Consider the following 23,249-nt stretch of genomic DNA (forward strand, 5'->3'; position numbering starts at 1 on the left):
ATCTGGCTCAAGATTGTAGCGGTCTTATTCTTGCCCTGTGGGATTAACAGTCCCTTTTATAATGAGTCACACAACAAATGCAGTTATGAGAAATCTTACGGTAAATTGCTAGCTTCAGGTGACTCTGGGTTGTTCAGAGTCAGCTGAGTCCCAGATGAGCTGGCTCCAAAGCGAACAGGACACAAAGGCTAGCACTTGAACACTGTTTTTTTTTTTTTTTTTTTTTTTTTAAGATTTATTTATTTATTATGCATACAGTATTCTGCCTACATGCATGCTTGCAGGCCAGAAGAGGGCACCACTCTCATTACAGATGGTTGTGAGCCACCATGTGGTTGCTGGGAATTGAACTCAGGACCTTTGGAAGAGCAAGCAGTGCTCTTAACCTCTGAGCCATCTCTCCAGCCCCAAAGACTGTTCTTAAAACAAGATCCAGAATGAAAGACTAGAAAGGGTTTTCAAGAAACAGTCCAGAAGCAGGAAAAGCAAAACTTAAAACTGAAGTAGAGATAGTTACTTGGCCATCAAAATATTTATTATATAAAAAAAAAAAAACAAAACCAACAACATTTATTATTAGATAGGTGTTGTGGTGCACACCTGTGATCCTAGCACTTGGCGGGGAGGCAGGAGGATCAGGAGTTCAAAGCTTTGAACTTGATGAATCTGAGCCCACCTGTCCCAAAACAGAAACAAAAATAATAATAATTTTGGTTTGGTAGTTCTGAAATAGTCCTAAACAGCTCTGCCACTTTGTACAAAACATTTACACAAAGCAAGGTTCTCAGCATTGAGCGTTATGAAATCAAAATGCCAATCCACTCTGGAAGACAGGTGATCTCTATATTCTGCAGCATCAAATGCTCAGTCAAGATTGCTTTATATAAAAGTAAACAAGGACACTCACCTCATTAGTATGCAAATGATACTCACTTTTAATAAATTATACAAATGCTGTGCAACAAAGGTGTTTAGTTAAATTTCCTGATAACTTATCAGTAAATATAGAGATATGTACCTACTTATATACTCAGGGTCCTGTAAAAATTCTACAGGGTCTAGGGTACGGGGAAACATATAAACTCTGCTCTGCTTTGATACAAGATCTGCCCTCTGGATGCACAGTCCTTCCACAGGGCAGCCTTTAACCAGAGCTTATTGATTTATTATTATTATTATTATTATTATTATTATTATTATTATTATTATTATTTTTAGACAAGGTAGCCCAGGCTGGAACTACACAGCCCAGGCTAACTTAATACCCGGGGCTGGAGAGATGGCTCAGAGGTTAAGAGCACTGGCTGCTCTTCCAGAGGTCCTGAGATCAATTCCCAGCAACCACATGGTGGCTCACAACCATCTATAGTGAGATCTGGTGCCCTCTTCTGGCATGCAAGCAGAACAATGTATAAATAATAAATAAGTCTTTAAAAATAAATAAATAAGTACCCAAATGTTTATGTCTCCAAAGTGCTAGGATTACAGATGTAAGCAACCGCACACAAGTTACTTGGACTTCTGAGAGGAACCCCCCGCCCCAAGAAGACATTTAGTTGGCATGTCTGGGGGAAAGAGGGAGGTGTTTGCTATCTAGTGGCAGGCAGCTGGACATTCTACAGCACACAGGACTACTCCCCACAAGGAACTGTGGCCCCAAATACCAAGCTGAAATGGAGAAACTACTTTAGACCCACTTTCAGATTCTGGTAGGTGCTGACTAGAGACCGAGTTTTGTTTCCAGACAGACACCCTCCTGGTGCTTCTAACCACTCTGTCAGGCTGCATGCAGCAGGGCTGAAGGACCAGGTACTGGGCAGACCAGGAAGGGGGCAGCTGGGAAGTAGACAGGAAAACAAAACAAGCAAGCCCCTCCCAACTCACATTTATGGCTCCCCAATCCTTCTTGACCTTGATTAGCAAATGTGTGATGGTTCCTGCAGTCAAGTGTTCCATCTCCTTAGGCAACTGCTCCATTTGCTCTTTTTGTTTGTTTGTTTTGAGACAGGGTTTCTCTGTGTAACAGTCCTGGCTATCCTGGAACTGGCTGTGTAGACCAGGCTGGCCTCCAACTCACTGAGATCCACCTGCCTCCTAAGTGTCGGGATTAAATCAATTTGCTCTTAACAGCAGTTCAAGAGGGCCAGGAAGGTGGCTAAGTGGACCAGGGAGCTTGCTGCCAAGCCTGAATCCTGCCAACCAGAGTTCGAGCTCCAGAACTCCCGTGGTGGAAGTTCAGAACGACTCCCATAAGCCATTCTGACTTCCTCATGCATGCATGCATAAGAACACACACACACACACACACACATGCATGCACAGCAGTTCCAGAAAGCAAGAGGTAAGGGGATCACAGGAGGCAAGGTCTCTGGGCCTGTCTCCTCCATGAGAACACACCGGAAAGCCTGGCTGATATCTGTGCATCTCACAGATGCCCCCTTCCTTCCTTCTTTCAAGTGCCATGTGATGCCTGCCTTGTCACTTTCACCCGACTGCCAATGTGGTGAGAAAGAGACATGCCACCCCAAACCCCCTTTTAAAGTAATTTGTCTATTAACGTCATGCATCTTCCTCCTCCTCCAGAGATTTACCAAGCATCTATCTATATCCCTAAGGCCAACACTACAAGATGCGTTTGCCAGAAGTCCACATTAAGGGATAATGAATAAAATCATCAGTACCAACAGCGTGGGTGTGGCACACCTTAACTTCATAGCCTGATACAGCTCAGAAACTGGTGGAATATAAACACTAGATTTGAGGTGCCAGGACGATGGATCCTTGTGAAGTCTACCCACCCCCAAAAGTGGTTCCAGCAGACTCGGGAAATGGTTCTCGGCGACACACAATACTTGAGTTTAAAGCAAAAAACAAAGAGGAAATATTTTAATTTTTTCACAAGTTAACGTCATTGTATTTTAAATAGTCACACTAACAAGTTACATTTTTCACAAAAATACTTGTACAGAGGAATATTCTTATTTACATCCAGAGTTGCCATAATCAGGAAAGTCAGGATTCTCAGCAATGACAATGGCCATGTGGTGAGGTGGTTTAACATCTGAGACAGGCGAGGAGGGTCCACAGAAAAGATGAACTTGGTGCCTAAAAAACTCCATGAAAAGGCAAGCAGCCCAGTGGGACCAATGGGCTACGCAAACAAGGCTAGACACTTCCAACCAGTAAAGTGCGCATGAGACAGCTGAGTAAACATCTTTGCAAAGGGAGAGGCCAGCCCCAGCCCCACAGTGCCAAGAGTAAGGGAGCAGCTGACAATAAAGTCACATCTTCCAAACTGCAGTGGACAGGCAGCACCCCGAGACTTACTGCCCAATCCCAATGATGCTCAGGGAAGGCCAATGTCGGCTTCCCAGTCCTATGCCTACAGGAAATGGTGAGATTCAAAATATGAAACGCTAAGACTCAAAGATTTCTCATCCAGAATTTCTGGCTGACCTGCAACTCTGCACATGGAATCTCTCAAAGGTAAGCGTGCCCAGTACAATCCTGAAAATGTTCACACACAGGCTGACATGTGACATCCTAGCATTCTTATAAGAACAGTGGCTATACCTTCCTGTAAACCAAAATAAAACTTCCTGATTAAAAAGAAAAGGAAATCATTGGTACACTTCTCCACACTGTACAAATAATCTTCCTTTTCAACCTAAGATGCAAATATGTATTTGACTTTGATACTAAGTGGTCCGTCCAGCTGCAGACAGAAGGATATCACCCCTGTGTTCAGTCCTTCCAAGGGACTTTGAACTCTACATTCCCAATGGGATGTGAAGGGAGGAAGTGTTTCTCACTGTCCTCAGAACCCTGGAATCGGAGGGACTGTACTCAACACGGGCAGAAGTAAAGCAGAGGGCCTAAGTCTCTTATGCAGTGTTTTACACATATATCATTTCAATTAAGACAACCCATGGTTAACCCTGAAAGTCATTAATCGCAGGGTAGAATCCTCACTTCCAATTCCAATGGTGGAAACACTCAGGTGCCAGTCCTGAGTCACAGGACACCCAGGGAGGGGCGAGGGCTTCTGGATGGCTAGCCACTGAAGCAGACACAGCTGACGGGTCCCATAGGAACCCTGCAGTAGCCCTTCAAAGTGACACAGGACAGGAGGCAGGACAGATGGGCCCTGATACTGTGCTTACGAACATTGCTACTTGGATTTTTTTTTCCTTACAGTGACTTTTACATTTTAAGAATACTGATGACAAATATATGTACTCTTAAGTGGGAATCCACATTACCCAAATTTTGTACTCTTAAGTGGGAAACCTCATTAAAATGGAAACCTACTGCTATGTCTATGTATGCCCTGCTCAGAGTAACAGGGGGTGAGGATAGACAGGAAAAGTCGGGGTTCCCCGTCAGTCCCATTCGACAACTGCTTCAGTCTCTGCTGCCATAGGCAACACAGGCAGGGTCTGGACCAGCTGAGTGATCCTGAGTAAGTCTGCTTCCCTGACTCCTGTGGAGGACTCTGTGTGGACCTCATTAGGTGGGCACATGCAGCCTACTCCAGTCAGAATTATCAACCCAGACTCAACCACACAGGCATGTTGCCAGATCAGGAAGGTGTCACTCTAAGAAGAGAGATCTGAAGTAGCCCACAGCTGCCGTGGTGTGCACAGCCACAGTGTCCATAGCCACCAGCCTGACATCATGGGTCTGGGCACTCTACTGAGCAGGAAGGCACACACCATTATTTCCGCTTATGCCACTGTGACCTAATTGCCCAGAAATTTACACAAACTTCGCCCTAAGGAACTTTTTCACTTACAGAGGGACACTGGGGCTGAGTGAGGTGAGACATCTTGGCCAAGTGAAGTCATTTACTTGATAACTGCAGATGAGGGAACCCAAGGAGCCTGTCAACACACTACATGTCATCACAACACAAAAGAAAACACAACAGATAGATAACTTACAAGTGTTCAAATACAGACAGGTCCCTACCAGGGACTCGATAATGCACACAGACCTCGAGACCGAATCAACATCTCTGGCAAGGTGCAGAAGGACAAGAGGGAGAAGCAGGAGATAACATCATAGAGACACTTGTTTACATGGCTTCATTTACCTAGTTAAAAGAGAGAGCTGTACACAGCTCAGAGGGCAAAGGGGATGTTACTTCTGGGTACCACTCTTACAGACCTTAAACATAACCAAGGATGTGGGGTGAAGTCTGACCAAATGCGACAGGTAACACACACTGCACGTTTCATTAGAAGGACAGATGGTCCTAGCCAGCCCCAGAGACAAATTCCGCTACTACCCACAGTGTCTGCCCAGGGCCGTATCAGACACTGCTCCACTTAACAAGAACAGAAGAGCCCACCGTGAGGGCCCATGAGGCCACCAGCAGCTGCTCTGAGACCTGTTCTTTGAAGTTTCACAGCAGTGAAGGGAAATCAAGCTTCTGCAAACACACACAGCACTATTGTTAGAAACTCTCGAGTTTGGATTTGGGGTTGGCACTGCCTTCTTGTTCAGAGCTTTCAGAGGGTGAAACTGAGATTCTCAGCTGTGGCATTTAGTTCACCCTGATACCCACCAATACTTTAGAGACCAAAAGGGGACAGCATGTGACTCCAAACAGGGATGAATACAAAGTTCTGCTTTTCTGCTGAGTCCTAGGCAGATTGCAAACAATTACTCCCTTTCTCCTCAACAATGAATGACAGTAACTACAATCAGTTCTGAGATGTGTCTCCAAATATCCCATCATCAATCGTAACATTGCATCAATGAATATACGCTCAGAAAAACAAAACATTCATGGAAATATACAACAGTCTTACCTTTAAATAAAAATACTTTATTCGTTCCTGACATGTTATCAAAATGTACATTATTAACCAAGTAAAAATGGTACTTTGAATTAGCTGACTAGTACATATTTGGAGTCTTTTTATTTAACTTTCTAAGGATAAAGCCCACTTCCAGTGTCCCTTGCCACACATTCCTAATAGTCTGCACCATGTACTTAACGATGGACACACAGAGTCCACCACAGAGCACACACTTTCACTTGCATTTGGATACAGAAACATACATTTGGGTTACCTTTCTTTGCCCAAACGAAGACATCTTCACTTCTGTCCATATTTATGGAACCTTGTGAATGACAGAGAACATGGCATACCTGTGTTACACCACACAAACACACACGCACAAACACGCACACACAGCCCCACACACGGAGGATAAAGTGCAGCTCGGCAGACCTGTCTGTGACTTTCTCCAGGTGACCGAGCAGGTGGTCCCTGGGGAGTCGAGGCCTGCTTTATCAGACCCTGGAGCCCTGGCTGCTTTGCTCTCGCTGTGGCTTCTCTCACCAGCATCAGAAGTGTTGAAATTGTGAGCTGAGAAATCAACTCCCCAGAACCACAAGAGTGCTCCCTGGTGCTTTGGGAATTGCTCCAATCTTTTTTCTCTTTTTTTTTTTTTTTAAGCACTCAACACTGTTTACAAAGATGTTCCCAATGAGATCTTGTCAGTAACAAGTACAATTACAGTCACTTTAATGAAAGCAAAGCATTCAACATGGCAGCAAATCTCTACTGACCACGACACCAGCGACCAGCCACTCCTGCAGCCAAGTGCCAGGCCCTAAAATGTCACAAGGTTTTGGCTGCATGTGTTTTGACATTAAATTATTTAACTAAAGACGGCTTTTGTTCCTGAGATGAGCACATACATTAAACACGTTCTCTAGGAAGCTGCACTAGGCCAGCCTGCTCTTAGCTCCCTCCCCACACTGTGCAGTCACCCTGGACACGTCAGTCCTCCCCATGGCGCCACTTCTGCGATTCGTCCTGCCGAACGTCTGGTCTGATTTGGTTTCTCATGCCACCTAACACATTTGATGTGGCTTCGGTGGCTACAATTAAGGGCTTGACCACTGCTGGTGGGATCTGGCGCAGGACTTCACCCACAGCACCAGTGACCCCTCTGCTCTCGTGTTCTCGAGCTGCCGTCTCATAAATGGTCTGAGCCGTGTCTGCAATTCCCTGCAGAGGGTGGGAGGCAGAAGAGAGACAAGCACAGGTCAGAAGCTAAGGTGATGACACTTCCCTCTTTGTACATCAGCTAGACCAAACCAAAACCAAGCAAAACAGCCCGCCACCCTCGCTCAGCTACCTAACAGGGTTCCAACTATGAAGGTAAGTGCCACTCACCATGGCTTAGCATTTCTCCATGATACCAGTGTGCAGAAAATGGAGTTTAATTAGTTCCAAGCAAGGAAGCACATAGCAACACATCATGACCTAAAAGCAACTTCTGCCCCAATTAATCCCTCCAGCTAAATGCAATTCTGTAAATAGGGCCTCTTGATAGAGGACCAAAGCGAAGATTCCTCTGATACAGCACCAGAAAGCTTAGATCCACTCAGTGATGGGAATGCAAGCATTCTGTCTACAATTACTAGCCATGTATTAGAAAAGAGCCATGGAACATATTCAATTATAAAGAGCCGACTGAACACGTTATGGGATTACACAGAAAACCCGGAGAACATGGGTAGAGCCTAAACAGCCCAAATCTCTGCTTCGGCAGCACTCCATCTCTGTCACAACCGCTAAGCTTGGGGCTGAAGGTATGGACACATGCTGGGCAGTGACAGGGTCCAACTCCACAGGAGGTCTGGATCCGAGTCACCTACACCACTGAACTCTCTGGGTCCATTTTGACAGCTTCTAGGATGAACACAGAAAAGACACTGAGAAAATGTCCCCATAAGATTGGCCTGTAGGGAAGCCTATGGAGCATTTTCCTAGGCTGGTGGTCCTGGGTTCTATAAGAAAGTGGGCTCATCAACCCAGGAGGAGCAAACCAGTAAGCAGATCCCCTCCATGGCCTCTGTATCATCAGCTCCTGCTTCAGATTCCTGCCATTTGGGTTCCTGTCCTGACTTCCTTCAATGATGGATTATAGCGTGGAAGTGTAAGCTGAAATAAACCATTTCCTATCCAAGTTGCTTTTGGTCATGGTGTTTCATCATAGCAATAGAAACCCCAACCAAGGCTCTAGGAAAGCATGCAAACCAGTTCTGGTCATCAGCTGAAGCCTCTTCATACCTCTTTTACAACACTGTAGGCCTTGGCCACACCTTCCCTCAGGTCGACCGGCTGGTGGGCTAACCGGTGATGAGGAAATCTCTTTGCCTTCTTGGGCTCAATGGAAAGGGTACCCGGAGACACCATGTCATAAGCAGTCTCTGCCGCTGCCTGGGTCATTTTGTCAGAAAGAAGAAATTAATTAGAGGACAGCCTGGAGAGCTGGGCACAAAAGTGTGGCAGTGCTCTCCTGTAGGGGTAAAGAGAGCCTCTGCTTAAACACTCGTAACAAAAGCTTAGGGCTGTCACAGTGTGAATAGGAGAGGTAAGCTAAAAACTCCCATCTGGATTGAGCTGAACTACTTAGCCCCTTCCTCTTATTATTACCTCCACGTAGCAGCTTTCAATACTTCTGGTTAACCTGTTACATGTTCTTAAACTTAGCTCTGATCTTTTTACATAGATCAGTGAAATAAACCCCCTGCTGACTTAATGATTGGTATTTTCTTGAAATATGCAAACTGACTTGGCAAGTTTCCTACAACTTTGTTACCTAAATGCTCAGTACTAGCTAGCTAAACAATTGCCAAGCATCAAACAGGGTGTGGTAGTGCACACCTGTGACCAAACAAAACAAAGTATGCTAGTAAACGGTTATAAATGAGCTGTCTACCCTCAACATTTCTCACATCTTCATGGTAGCTGCTATACAGGACTCATCTGTGCAGATGAGGCAGGCAGGGAACGGTACCTGTATGGTTTGAACCATTCTGTTTGTGAGTTCTAGCGCAGCCATTGCAGTCGAGGTCCCGAAGGAGGCAGCACCTCTCTGGAAGCCTCTGACGATGCGACCATCCTTCCGGTACTGCTCGATCGGCAGCCACACCAAGTCCTTCAGGCCTTGCACTAGACACAGAAATCACAGGAGAACTGTAGGTGACAAGAGTCTCACCCTGTGGCTCCTTGTCTCATTCTCACTGAGGTCCCCAAAGGCCAGGCTCCCAACAGAAATGCAGGCTGAGTGAGTGTGTGTGTGTGTGTGTGTGTGTGTGTGTGTGTGTGTGTGTGTGTGTATAGAGTGAGTTCAACCACGGATGGAGGGTCTGACCCTGAGTGAGTGTGTGTGTGTGTGTGTGTGTGTGTGTGTGTGTGTGTGTGTGTATAGAGTGAGTTCAACCACGGATGGAGGGTCTGACCCTGAAACCAGGGGTGAAGTTTTATGTGTATGTTAGTATGCATGCAGGTTTTATAAAAAAAAAATGCTCTTTATATAGACTCTCAAGGTATTTGTAACCCCAAAAAGATTTAAAAAGACAACCCACCTAATTGAACTAGTGAATGCATAGGCCCAACACCTCCCAGGATTCCTGGTAGTTGGTTCTTCTTAATGTCAGTAAGCCATTCGGTGATTGCATATGAGAACAATTTGTCAATACCTAGCAAACTAGAGAAAATGACTGTTAATGCAAAGAAGAAACTGAGGTGCATACTTAAGGACTTTTCCTGTTTGGAAACTATATATAAACAAGGACAAAATACGACAGATGCTCCAAAAATACATACATAACTCAGCTACTAAATTCCCAATCTAAATCTGTGTATGTGTCAGACAGAAGACAGGTAGACAGACAGACAGACACACAGAGAAAGATCGACAAAGCTTTGGGAACATGCACATGGGTGAGTGTCTTCCACTGTTCTTATCTCTTGACTTCCCCATGGCTCAGGCACAGGGTACTAATCACAACCACATCAACCACATCTGTGAACCTGCTTCCATGTAACTGAATGAGCTAATTTACTTTAGCAAGTTATCTATCTTAAAATATCCTAAAGTGAAGATATTTCAAGAAACTCTCCTCTGTTCCAACCGCTTCTACTCCCTCAAACAAACATTAGCCCCGGATCAGTAAGGGTCCTCCAGAGCTACACTCTCTGAAGAAAACGCAGAGCAGGTGTGCCTGCCTGTAAAAATACCACACTTTTACTTTTACACTAGCTTTAGCGCCTCACCTCAAAGTCTCAAGCAGGGCAATCTACTCACCCATGCCTGTAGAAGAGCCTCTTCAGCTTCAGCTCAGAACAGTTCAACTGAGCCAGGCCAATCAAAATCCCAGCCAGTGTTCCCTGAAACAGGAAGAGTAGCCAATTAATCCATATGCTAAGGAGAGACTCAACATTTAATATGGCTGTTACTGGGGAAGTCTGTGGGAGCCCGTTCTCGGGTTCCTCGTGGCTTTACCCAGCAGGTCCGCATAGAGGATGATCAGAACCACGGGACTGAGTGCAGGTGTCAGAAATGATGTGGGGTATGTCCAAAATATTTTTTTTTTTTTTGTCCCTCACTTATGGGTAAACCCTCGAGGTCTTCTTCCCAATCATCTATGGCAAATGGATGTTACGCATATTGCAGAATTTGGCAAATTAAGATATGTACATGTGGTTACCGAAGCGTTTGGTAAGGAGCGTGGAACTAAGGAAGGTCAGCTCCAATGACATTCCTATAAAGGAAGCGGAATGAAAGTGGCTCGATTAGTGCTTCTGAGGTTTTGTCACTGGTTTAATGCAAACAGTGAGGAAATAAGAGTTCAGAGTTGTGCCGCTTTTGGCTTTACTAGCTCCTTTAGAAAAATACTTTATATCACCTAATAGCTGTGCAGTATATGGCGAAGAGCTTTACAGCAGCTAAATACGGTAATTTCACCCTCAGTGTGAAGATTTTTGGTAGAGCAAACCAAAAGCACTGCTGTAATAGAAACGTTTGTCTGAATTGAAGTACTTAGGGGACTATTATGAATTTGGGTGAAGGGACAGCCTCTAGTTAAAAACTGTCTACTGCTGACAGTGCATTTCTGCTGGTCCGGAACGGTTGAGAGAACTGGCAACTTTGGAGTGTGGCATCATCCTGGGAAGGTTACAGTCCCCTAGCAACAACTATCACAATTCTATAACAACAACACTCACTAAATCCCAGTGCTTTATAGCAAAGCTGACTATAAACTCAAACTTTAGAAATGATGTACATACTTACTGTCTAGTTAAGAGAATCTTTCTAATAGAGATAGTGATAATAATTAAGAGTAAGAAGTAGAAAAGGATGAAAATAAGATATGTGAGTTTGTAAAAATTCTCTTGTTAGATCTCCGTATTAAGAAATCTTTAGGTGTTTGCTAAATTAGATATATGCTAATGGTAGCTCTATATAAGTTTGTAAAGTAGATCTATAAAGTTCCTTTAACAATACATATAAGAGCCGGGCGTTGGTGGTGCACGCCTTTAATCCCAGCACTTGGGAGACAGAGCCAGGCGGATCTCTGTGAGTTCGAGGCCAGCCTGGGCTACCAAGTGAGTTCCAGGAAAGGCGCAAAGCTACACAGAGAAACCCTGTCTCGAAAAACGAAAAAAAAGAATACATATAAGCTTGCAAGAAGTATCTAAGGTAGTCTTAAGATATGTAGTAATAAGCTTGTAAGAAGTAAAGATGCTAGCTGTAAATGTAAGTTTAAATAAGAAATAAGATGGAATGAACATAAGAAATACATAAGAATAAGAAATATATTTGCTAAAGTAGTTCTAGAGTTTCCTTAAGGAGTATAAATAAGTAGATGTTAATATGTTATATGTGAGTTTGTAAAAATGTGTAAATGTTGAGTGAGTTTATGCTTAAGCACGTGTTACATGTGAGTTTGTAAAGTGTAAATGTTAAGTGTGGGTCTATTAATGTATATGGTGAAAGAACCCGAGACACATACGGTTAGTGTCCCAGTAGACTGCAAAGTAGGCAGTCTGAATGGTTTCAAAAGCTCCAGAAGCTGCTAAAAAGCTAAGAATGGCAGACGCCAGAACCAGTCCAACAAGGAATCCGCAGCTGAGATCTGTGAAAACGCAACACAGAAAAACTTGAGCTAACATCAAAAATGGTGCGGTTTAGAATACTACTGTACCTAGAAAGGTCTCTGTTTGTGAGAACAAAAGTTGCAGAGACGCTTGTTTGAACTAAAATTGTTAACTGCAAAAAGTTTTGGTTGTAAAACATCTCTTCATATTTTGAAGTAAAAGCCTGATACCAGAATTTATTTCTTGTTTGAACTTTTTGAACTTAAAATGAGATAGAACTACAAAAATTTTGGTTATGGATTTCTCATATTTGGAAGGCTCGTACCAGAATTTATTTGAATTTTGGGACTTAATGAAATGAACAATAGATTTCATTGCAATGGGACAATTTTGAGTTTATTCATAGTAATGACCTAGGAACTGTTTGCTGGAATTAGGTTAAAAATGGAACTGTTTAAATGAAGAAATTTATTTCTACCTAGAATCAAGATGCAATTTTGTGTATGCATATATGCTTTATTAACTGGTGATTCACGAATTGTTTTGTGGAACTGTTTATGTAAGAATGGAATTACTTATGGAACTGGTTTTGTGTTACAAATGGAACTATTTAAACAGAAGTTTGGGTTTTATAAGTAGGCTTGTGATTTTGCTTAAAAAATTATAAAAGGGAGAGTTAATATTCCTTAGTCTATTTAAAAAAATATGGGTATACTAAGAGACTACTTTTAAAGTGCGTAAAGAGTTTTATTAAACTGTTTTTGGATGTTTTGCTAAAAGTTTTCAAAGTGTTAATGGTTAGATTGAAAATATTGCTTTTCAATATGGGTTTGTAGGAATTGTATAAGTTTGAGATTTTGTTTAAAAAATTATAAAGAAAAGGAGGAGTTATGAGATTGAATTATGTTTGCAGAAACCTATTGATATTAATGCAGCCTGGTTTTGTGGAGTTAAGGAAATATTTAAGTTTGGGAATACATCGAAGTTTTTCCTATGTTCTGTTAGCAAGAATACTCAAATGAGTTAAAGTTGTAAGACGAAGAAAATTGTTAACTATATATAGCTCCATATATGCTAATTCAAATGGTTCTGTTAAGAGTTTGCTTTGAGTTGTAAGATTGAGAGAATTGTGATTATGTATAGCAATATTTATGTTAACCTGTTAATGAAGCTAAGGGATTCTTTAAGTTTGTAGTCACCTTAAGAGTTTTTGGTTTAGAAAGGGCTTGAGGCAGCTAAGACTGCTGTAGTCACCTTGGACCTAATTCAAAAGAGAAATGCCATCTTTATCATCCTCTACTCCCATACTGAGAGGTGTAACAGCTATGGAGATTGCTGTAAGCCATTAATAGTTATTTTTTTTATATATTAAGAAAGGGGGACCTGTGGCAGCCCGTTCTTGGGTTCCTCGTGGCTTTACCCAGCAGGTCCGCATAGAAGATGATCAGAACCACGGGCCTGAGTGCAGGTGTCTGAGATGGTCTGCACTTGACTGTGCTGGGGGAGGAGGTCTTTTGCTCCACCCCTTGGCGTATCTATAAAAACCCTGGGCCAGAGACAGTCCGGGCCCGCTGGAAAAGGTTCCAGGCCCTCTCAAGGCTATCCTTTATTTTCTATCTGTTTATCTCCTCAATATTCTCCGCAATAAATCCTTCTATCTAATATTTCCTGCTGCTCACACTCAAGAAAACTCTGGGGAGCTGTGGGGTTGGTAGGTAAACACCCCACAGAAGTCCAAGCAGTAATCCATTGTTTGTTTGCTTTTGTTTTTTGAAGCCTTGTGTAGCCCTGGCTGTCCTGGACCTTACTCTGTAGACTAGCCTCTACCTCAGAGATCAGCCTGCCTCTGCCTCCCCAGTGCTGGGATTAAAGTGTGTGTCACCACCACTTGGTGATTTTCTACCACCTGGCTCTGCAATGTTCTTTAGTGAAGACAAATACTTCAAATGTTTACAGAAAACTGTATTGTATACAGTACAACCCACTCTACCAGCTAATGATGAGCATGTACGAAATCTCACTTAGCATTTACTCAGAAGCAAGTACAGGTGCTGTCCTTCGTGTCGGACACACACACCTAAGTACACCAGGACAGCACCAAGCTCGTGTCTGCTTTTAACGGGGTCTACAACAGAGACGCCCGAGGGCGCTGCTGAGAGGCCTCAGAGGGAAAGGCACTCGCCACCAGGTCTGAGGACCGGCTTTCCTCCCCATGTCCCAACTGTAGACAGAGAATCGGCTCTAAGTTCTCCTCTGACCCCCACACAAGCGCCTCCATCCCTCATTCACTCCCTCCCTCCACAGGAAATAAATGTCATTTGAAAGGGTAATTCTGCATTACATATTCATGCAAAGTCTCCACACCTGATCCATTGATACATGTTTGCCATGATAGTCAAGCCGAATAGGAACTTCTGCTGTGAATCTGAATTCTCTGGGGGGAGAAACAAAGGGAGTTGGTTATATTCAAATTACTGATCATAAAATGAGACCTAACTTGTTAAACTGAAAAATCAAAACAAAACCACAAAGTAAATTACAAGTACATCTTATGTCCTAAATACACAAGAATGCCTTTTAGTTCCAGCTTATGACTAAACAGATAAATTTTATCTATTGTATTTAAATGTTGTCAAATGCCTTTTCTTAGTTTATTAAATGTTTATGCTTAGAAAAAATGTTTACATATTCTCAAGTCATATAGAGGACAAATTAATAAAAGTGGCCTCAGACGTCAACAAGAAGTAGACAGGAGAGGCAAGAAGACCATCCCTGCTCCTAACACTACATAGGATGCAAGTATGGACGGCTCAGCCCTCTGAGCCTCAGGTCTTCATCACTGTAAAAATGGCATACGGGGGCTGGAGAGGTGGCTCAGAGGTTAAGAGCAACTGACCGCTCTTCCAGAGGTCCTGAGTTCATTTCCTAACAACCACAGGTGGCTCACAACCATCTGTAATGAGATCTGGTGCCCTCTTCTGGCCTGCAGACATGCATGCAGGCAGAACATTGTATACATAAATAAATTTTTTTTTTTTTAAATGGCATATCCTGGCAAATTTTGGTGAGAATTTGTGAAGTTAATGCTTGTAAGTAGATGTGGAGAATCTGGGGTGAAATTCCAACTACACACTGTTGATAAATGGCCACAGTGAGCTGCCTACCCATAGCTGACTGGAAATTTAATGCTCAGAACTCAAAACATGATTTCCCCCACAGAATAAACACTACTGGTTAAACACCAAACCATCTCAGAAAGCCCCGTACCCACTGTGGTCAGTGTCTAAGCCTGGGTCCCAGCTCGTCTCTGTCTCTGAGTACACCCATGTCTGCATCTATTCGCCTGGGCAGACACCTTTATTTCCTCAGCCCTTCCCACACCTCTCTTCCCTGTGGGATGAGATGTGTTAATAGACACACCAATTGATTATTTATACATTCAGTTAGCCAGAGACTCTTCACAGTGCCTAGATAGAATATGAAAGACACAGTGAGTGCACTAGCCACTTGCGGAGGGAGGAAAACGATTCTGGCAGCATCACTGGAAAGTCAGCAGGCAGACCACTAGCTGAGCCCATGCTCTAACTCTCCGGGAGTTAACTTACATCTGTGAAGGAGTAATTGTGGTACCACCACTCATTACCACCCCAGGGTTCTGGACCCTCCAGGAGAATAGAGGGGAAATCTACAAGCTATTTTGTGGTGGTATTCTAATTGTACTGAAATGTGATTTTGATTGTATGTTAATAAATAAAGTTGCCCGGGGGTCAGAGCTATTGGAGCCATAGACAGAGCATGGCGGTAGTGATGCACGCCTTTAACCCCATAGATCTCTGTGTGTTCAGGGATACAGCCAGCATTGGAGACATATGCCTTTAAGACCTGGGGGGTTGTACATTCAGACAGTGACGAGGCAGTCATGTGTTTGGGTTTACAACCAATGAGAAGGCAGAATGACTATGAAACTACTTACACACAGGGAAATAGCTCTCTTTCGGGAAGCTAGGGTGACCGCAGGAGGAAGGATGAGATTTTAGCTCTGAGCTCTGACCTCTTGGCCTTCTCTTTTACATTGGTTCTGTGTTTCTTATTTAATAAGACGGTTGGTTACATCTACACTATTTTCTGTATTTCAAATAACCCAGCACAAACATACAAAATCAACGTTTGCCTAGGTAAAACTACCGGGCCTGCCTTACTCCAGTTGAAGACTGTTGAGCCAGGCGTAGTGGCATGTCTGTAACCTCAGCTACCTGGGAGACGAAGGAAGCAAGAGCTAGAGTGTGAGGCCAGCCTGGGCCAGTGAGACCGACCTCCATACAAACAAAGTGTCAAATTTCTTGCTTTCAAGATTACATTTACTAAAGCTGAATTGGCAAAGTATATGTGATTAATACAAAATAGGACACTAAAATTAATACTAGACACAAATCACCATAGGAAAATAACAAAAGTGCATTTGCAGTGAAAATGTAGAGTCAGCAGACACTTCATCTGTGGTCCTTCCTTTCCTATATGCTATTATTTCTACACCTCTCATCATTACTATACGGCATCTTTAAAACATGACATTTCTAAAGATGACCCACTTGGACCACACCCAAGGTCTCCTCTCACATCACAGAAAGACAGCAAAACTGGGGGCCCGGGAATGAAAGGGAGGTATAGAGAAAAGGGGAAGGGGTTGTTCTTTGACCTTCCTCTTTCTAGAAATGCCAAGACTATTCTGACCAATAATGGCTAGGGAAAGAGGACAAGAAGAACAGGTCGGTTGGCCAAGGAAGAAAAAACCCCAGAATGAGGCCAGCTGGCCAGAGAGCCAAGCAGCAGCAGTGTGCAGGGCACCTGGGCTTCCCAGAATGCTCTCCTGCCTCAGGAGGATGGGAGCAGCAGACGGAGGTCTGAGCAGAAGGGAAGAAGCAGTGTGTGTGCAAAGGCCAAAGCACAGCCCCATGTGGAGGGTGCAAACACACTCCAAGACCTGAAAGGGACAGCGGGCGCAGAGGGAACGTCCACCATGGAACCAGTAACAGAGCAGCCCTGCAATCAGGGCTACTGTGTGTAAACAAGGGGGGAGAGTCAGGCAGGGGCCACAGACAACCAGTAACAGGAGCTTATACATCAGTGTGAAGGAACGCCGATGTCTCCTTATGCTTGCCGGTTCACTTACACTCCAGAGCCACCTCCACAGCTCCATGAGAACATCATTTGTTAACAAAATAAATGCACTTACCTAAAAAACACAGGCTGGTCTCTAACTGAAGCTTCCTCAGCTGAGAAGTCCTTCTCCTCCAGGCCATTAGCCCCCTCCGCTGAACTGGCACTATGGTTTGGGGAAGGCTGTTTGGGCCCAGGGACTACTATATTTGGCTCCTTTGAGGTACTCAGATGCCTTGGCAAACTGCAGGTGACATCAGCTGCAGGAGACTTTGTCACTGAAAACACGAGGGGCACATCTGAGGTCAGCTCTGCGACTTTCCAGCACCACGGCAATCAATAGCGATCAGCCTGAACGCGACACTTCACTGGGTAAACCCAACTGCTGTTCCAGAGAAGATCTGCTCCCACCCTTCCATCCTCCTGTTACACACACACACACACACACACACACACACACACACACACACACACGTTTGTATTAACATACATGGAATACACACACATATACAGGAACAAGCACTGCAAGCATCTTCTCAAAAACAACACACAGCAATTAAAATCAACCCAAGTGGATCTGGTCCTGATTTAGCAGTAAGCTGACTTACAATTCTTCCCCCTCACAAAGGAGAGAAGTGCGCACATTCTGTAAAAACTGAACGTGGAATATGCACTTTGAGCTTTGCTTAGCAGTGTGCAGTTCTGTCCTCTTGTAGTGTTGGGTGGCCACAGCTCTTTAGTCAGCAGTTGCTAGGGAAAACAACCAACACTCCACACCATGTGCTGCTGAGTCAGCACTAAGTGGACACCAGGCACTAAACTGGGCTTAAAAAGACATTCTGAGGAAGTGGCCCCATCCCAGGCACTAGACTAGGCTTGCAAAGGCATTCTGAGGAAGTGACCCCATCCCAGGCACTAGACTCGGCTTGCAAAGGCATTCTGAGGAAGTGACCCCATCCTAAGTAAGCCCTCCGTACTCATCACAGAACCCTCCGCCTGTACATGTTAAGTACCTTCTGGATCTGGAGTCAACAGAAGCTCCACTTCTGCAGAAAGACTTGTGAAGAAATCCTTGAGGAAGAACAGGGCGTCCTGGAAGGGAGACGAGTCACTGTAACTCAGTGTCCGTCACTCACCATCATACAGCAGTCACTGCACTTCTCTGTGGCATTTCCACCACTCATTTGTTCTTTTCACACACAGGCAACCTCATCCCTGTTATTTTCTACAACTATGAAAAATCAAAAGCACAAACATAACAGAACAGAGAGAATGAAAGAGTAGGAATGGGCAGGGTGTGGTGGTGGTGGCCTTTAATCCCAGCGGTGGTCTATATGGCGGCCAGCCTGGGTGGTATCACCAGTTCTAGGACAGCTAAAGCTACTCAGGCCCTGTCTCAAAACAGAAACAGAAACCAAAAAAAAAAAAAACAAAAAAAACAATTAGCAATGATTTCAAAATCAAAGTGCATTTTTGTTTTCTTTGAAAGAAAATGTTCTCACTTGCTTTTAGCATGAGTTCTCATTCTAAATTGGCAATGATAACATTACTACTAGTAACAGCAGATGACACATCTTATATATTTATTTACCTTGTGCCACTGAACTCCCGTGATCTTGTTTCTTCTTTAATCACTACTATATTGCCTTAACACAGTTCCTTCATTGCACAAGTTATTCAAAATGGGAATTTGAAGCTGGACACACCCACAATCCCAACATAGCTTCCTAATAAATAGGAAGCTGAGGCAGGAGGATTGCCAAGAACTCAAGAACAGCCTAAGCTACATAGCAAATTCGAAGTCAGCCATGGTAGAGCAAGACTCTGTCTCAAAAAGGAAATAAATACATAAACAAGCACAAACTAAATGGCCCACTCAGTGTAGTCTTTTCTGCAGTCACATATGAGAAGCAAAGTGTCTGGCTCTGGCCTAACACCCCGCCAGGCCCACACACTCAGCTGACAAATGCAGCGCCCATTCTTTCCCATCCTTCCCTCTATCAGAAACTCTAAATTCTACAAAAAATTAACATCGCACCAAATACAGTGTGACTGTGAGCTGCAGGGTCATGATGCTGGTTCACACCAAAAAAGTCTGACTCACAGTTTCCAAGAATGTAGTTACTTGCCATCCCATCTACAGTATATTTAAATGATACAGGTGACAACATTTTAGGTAATATGGTGCCTAGAGGTCTGAGACAGTTCACCAATACCTGGTTCTGAGGCAGGCAGCAGGTTCATAGAGGGTTCATTATTGTGTCATGCTCGGCACATGTACATGTGTGTGGCACTGCTCACACTGTACATGCTTATTACATGTTTAATCACACTCAGCATTGCATGCTAACTAACAGTATATAAAATGCTGTTCTTTAACCACCACTCAATAGTGACAGTTTAATGTTGTACATGTTACTCCAACACTGTTCAAAGAAAAATATTAAGTGTAAACCTGTTCTTGAGGAAAAAAAGGAAAACTAAAGACATACAAGAAACCCTGACTTTTTACGATGTTCTTTTATTATGGTATTTATGTCTTGCTGTAAAAAGAGCAAATCACAGACATCTCACAAGAAGATATAGCGATGGTTCCTAAGAATGTGAAAAGAGGCTACACATCGCCAACCATCAAGGAAACCCAAATGAAGATACAGAAACACTAAATACAACATCTTAAATTTAAAAGATGACAGGACCAAGTTTGGCCAGGACAAGAAGCAACCAGAACACTTACTGGCTGCTAGTAGAAAACAGTTAAGTAGCTGCTCACAGTAGCTGAAGGACCTAGAAGTTCTGCTTTTATTTACTACATATACGTAGATGCCTGAGTGTATATGTGTAAAAATACACATGAATGCACGTAACTCAAGAGAGATGAAAAATATGTCCACAAACACTTGTATACAAATTTCAAAATGGCCTTATTTATGAACACTAAAAGAAAGTGCAGACCAGCAGGCAAATGGGTACGCTGGGGCACATGCATGGTGACACAGTTGAACCTCACAGACACAACTCAGAGGAAGGAAGCCAAAGACACTTCCTGTTTATGCAGAGCCATAGCCCGGGAAGATGCCCTGTGAGGTGAGGGAAAGATGGATGCCTGTGTGGAGATGGTGAGGTCCCGCTACACACGATGGAGAAGTCAGGGCATTTCAGCTGACAGAACAGCTACTCTGTGGTAAGACTCTATCAAGTTCCACTGCATGCTTAAAATCTGCATACTTCAGAAGAGTATTTTAGCACAATCATTTAAAATTTAAAATTTAGTCAGTATTCAGTATTAAACTTTGACTGTAAAACATTTATGCCTAGCCTGAGGTTCTATACAGAGCAGAGTAACAGTACTGTGTTAAAGAACTACTTTAATGTCAGGCTCACTCTGTGATGTACGATGACACCATGTGGCCATACAATTTCTATTTCCCTCACTGTTTTCCCTAAGATTAATATTTCTCCACTTTAAAGTAACTATGCTTTCTTTATAGTTCTACAGGAGGAACTACAATCAATATTAAAGAAAATGGAGCTTGCTAAGTTTGGTAAGGCCATACAATAAATTTGACTCTGACTCAGTCTTCTCATGGTAGGATTTTCCACAGATCAATTTCTCCATAAATATTTCACTATATTTCTAGTAAGCCAGCACATGGATAAATTGAATTAAAATAGAGATATCAAGGGGGCTGGAGAGATGGCTCAGTGGTTAAGAGCGCTTGCTACTCTTACAGAGGACCCAAGTTCAGATCCCAGGGCCCACACTGTGCAACTCACAACCACCTATAGCTCCAGTTCCAGGGACTCTGAAGCCCTCTTCTGGCTTCTGTAAGCACCTGCCCACATATGTGCAAATACTCACATACATACATACACATATGCACACGAAAGTACACATAAATAAAAATAAATCTTTAAAAAATATGTATATCAAAGATATTTTCATAATGAAAAAATACAATTCTAAAGTTGACCAGCTCAGAACCCACAAGCATTATATATAAACCCAGTTTCCTCTTGCACATTATCTCAGACTGGGCCTGCTCTGTTTACAGTTTGAGTATCTATTTCAATTGATGTCTGAGATGCCTGTCACTTAGCATAGATTATCCAAATTTTATTTAAGTGACAATGATCAAAAATCAGCATTACTTAGGCAAGTGAATAATGCTATCCACAAATACGCCAAACCCCAAACTATGAAAGGTTTATCACGAGATTTTGCTACTTTTAAAATTCTGCGTATGTTCTGTGGCTGTTGCTTGCTTCAGCTAATATTCACGAAAGTTCATACAACACAAACCTGGTCAATATTGAGGCGAAGTGGCATCAGTGACACTCTCAAGCAGCACTCCTGTGGTAACCTGCCAGACTCCGGACGGACGTGCAATGCTTTAATTGTCAACTGCAAGAAAGAGAAAAAAACGTTTTCCCTGGTGACATAATGACCTTGTTCTCATTAAAAAAAAAAAAAAAAAATTAAAAAGTAATCATATTTCTGTCTGAGAAAAACAGCAGAATTTTGAGTTTTGAGGCCAGCCTGGGCTAGACAGTGAGACCTTGTCAAAGAAGAAAGAAGGAAGATTACCCTTTTCCTTAAAAGCCTGTTCACCCATCAAGAAAATCTTAGGACCCATGACTCTCAGAGGACCACAGCAAATGACAACACTGCAGTTTCAGGTCAACGGAGCTTCCTGAGCTCCCAGAGCCGGCCTGTCAGACCCCCAGAGTCCAGAGCCTGCCATTCCCACTTCACTAACATTTCAAGTCTTTTAAGGTGAAGGGCTAACTAACAGCAGTCCTAGTTGTTTTCACATGGTTCTGTTTTACTTGAGAGGTGACATATTAACAATTATAGATAGAGGATGTAGTTTATAAAATAACTCTTGAACACAAAACTTAAAATAGTATATTTAACAGGAATTTTCATATTAAAAAGAGAAAACACCCCTCCCCATTTCAAGTCATTCTTCCCACTCTAATTCACCTGTAGTTAGACACAAATAAAAACGTTTTTCCAGAACTAACAAAAAGAGAACAAGGCTTTGAGGCATCTTACCATGTTGGAATGAGCTTTACGAGGCATGTCTTTGCTGCAGTACAGGTATAAAAATTTGTTCATTTGTGATGTTGCCAGCCGATCCCGAATTTCAAGATCCTGAACGATGAACACCTGCCTAGAGACCGGGTGTTCTAGGAGGCTGGACTCACACTCAGGCTTACACGGGGGGTAGACTTCATGCTGAAACTTCACCTTAACAGACAAAAAAACAAAGCAATCTTGACTTTCTTTTGGCTTTCTCCTGTTTTTTTTCCTTTTTGTTGAGATTTTATGTATCTCTATTTGTGTGGATGAGTTGTCTATGCACCGTGTGCAAGCTGTGCTACAGGTTAGAAGGGGGCCCTGGATCCCCACAACTGAAGTTAGAGCTGACTGTGAGCCTCTCAGACAGGCCAAGCATTAAATCAACGTAAATGTCATAGTGCTCTGTCCTGTGGCCTCTAGACATTCACAGGGGGCCTGCACAGGTGCACTCCAAAGTCAGGCCCTCCAGACAGACAATTCAATAGAGCAGTGGTTCAAGTGGCCCACCAGAAAGGCAAATGCTGGGCAGGGCTCAGAAACATGTACCGAACAAAGGCCTCCAGGGACTCTGGGAACCACTGCTCCAGGGGTGGCCTGGAAAAACAAAAACACCTCAGGCTTTTCAAAGTATCAAAGCAAAAGCTGAGATGAGACCTATACTCTGGGGGCAGGGACCTAAGGCTTCAAGACTCATGCTTGGGTAAGACCAGAGAACCCTCACTAATACGCCTACTGAAGTGATTCTTCCCTTTCAAAACACCATCTTACCTTGCTTAATTGTATTTCCATTAAAAAGTCATGGTTCCTTCCTTTGCCCCCACAGACTGTATGACGTCCATGCCTTGTAGGTGTTTGAGAAGGTGAGCTATGGGGACTACTAAAAAGGAGAAAGAGGGGGAAAAATTAAAAACAAACAAAAAAACTCCTCTTTGTTAAAAGAATATTCAATTTAATGAATGACATCAGAAAAATTAATAAGATAACAAAGAGAAAACATTACAGAACTACTACAATGGTCCGCAAACTGTTACTATAAGTCAAATTTTCTCTCTTAGCCAGGAGTGGTGGTGCAGACCTGTAATCCCAGCTACTCT

General features: G+C 43.2%; 1 protein-coding gene across 1 annotated transcript in view; it reads right to left on the reverse strand.

Annotated features, from left to right (window-relative positions):
* Positions 1-5,812: 5,812 nt before the first annotated feature.
* Positions 5,813-23,249, reverse strand: part of Atg2b (autophagy related 2B) — a 73,891-nt gene continuing 56,454 nt past the window's right edge. The window contains 11 exon segments of the mRNA XM_028882075.2: positions 5,813-7,028; positions 8,097-8,246; positions 8,827-8,981; positions 9,398-9,519; positions 10,120-10,202; positions 14,277-14,346; positions 17,146-17,347; positions 18,083-18,161; positions 21,373-21,474; positions 22,129-22,323; positions 22,924-23,032. Coding sequence (XP_028737908.1) covers positions 6,798-7,028; positions 8,097-8,246; positions 8,827-8,981; positions 9,398-9,519; positions 10,120-10,202; positions 14,277-14,346; positions 17,146-17,347; positions 18,083-18,161; positions 21,373-21,474; positions 22,129-22,323; positions 22,924-23,032 — 1,498 coding nt within the window. The 3' untranslated portion in view covers positions 5,813-6,797.

This window comes from Peromyscus leucopus, chromosome 14, assembly GCF_004664715.2.
Source record: "Peromyscus leucopus breed LL Stock chromosome 14, UCI_PerLeu_2.1, whole genome shotgun sequence".
NCBI classification, from domain to species: domain Eukaryota; kingdom Metazoa; phylum Chordata; class Mammalia; order Rodentia; family Cricetidae; genus Peromyscus; species Peromyscus leucopus.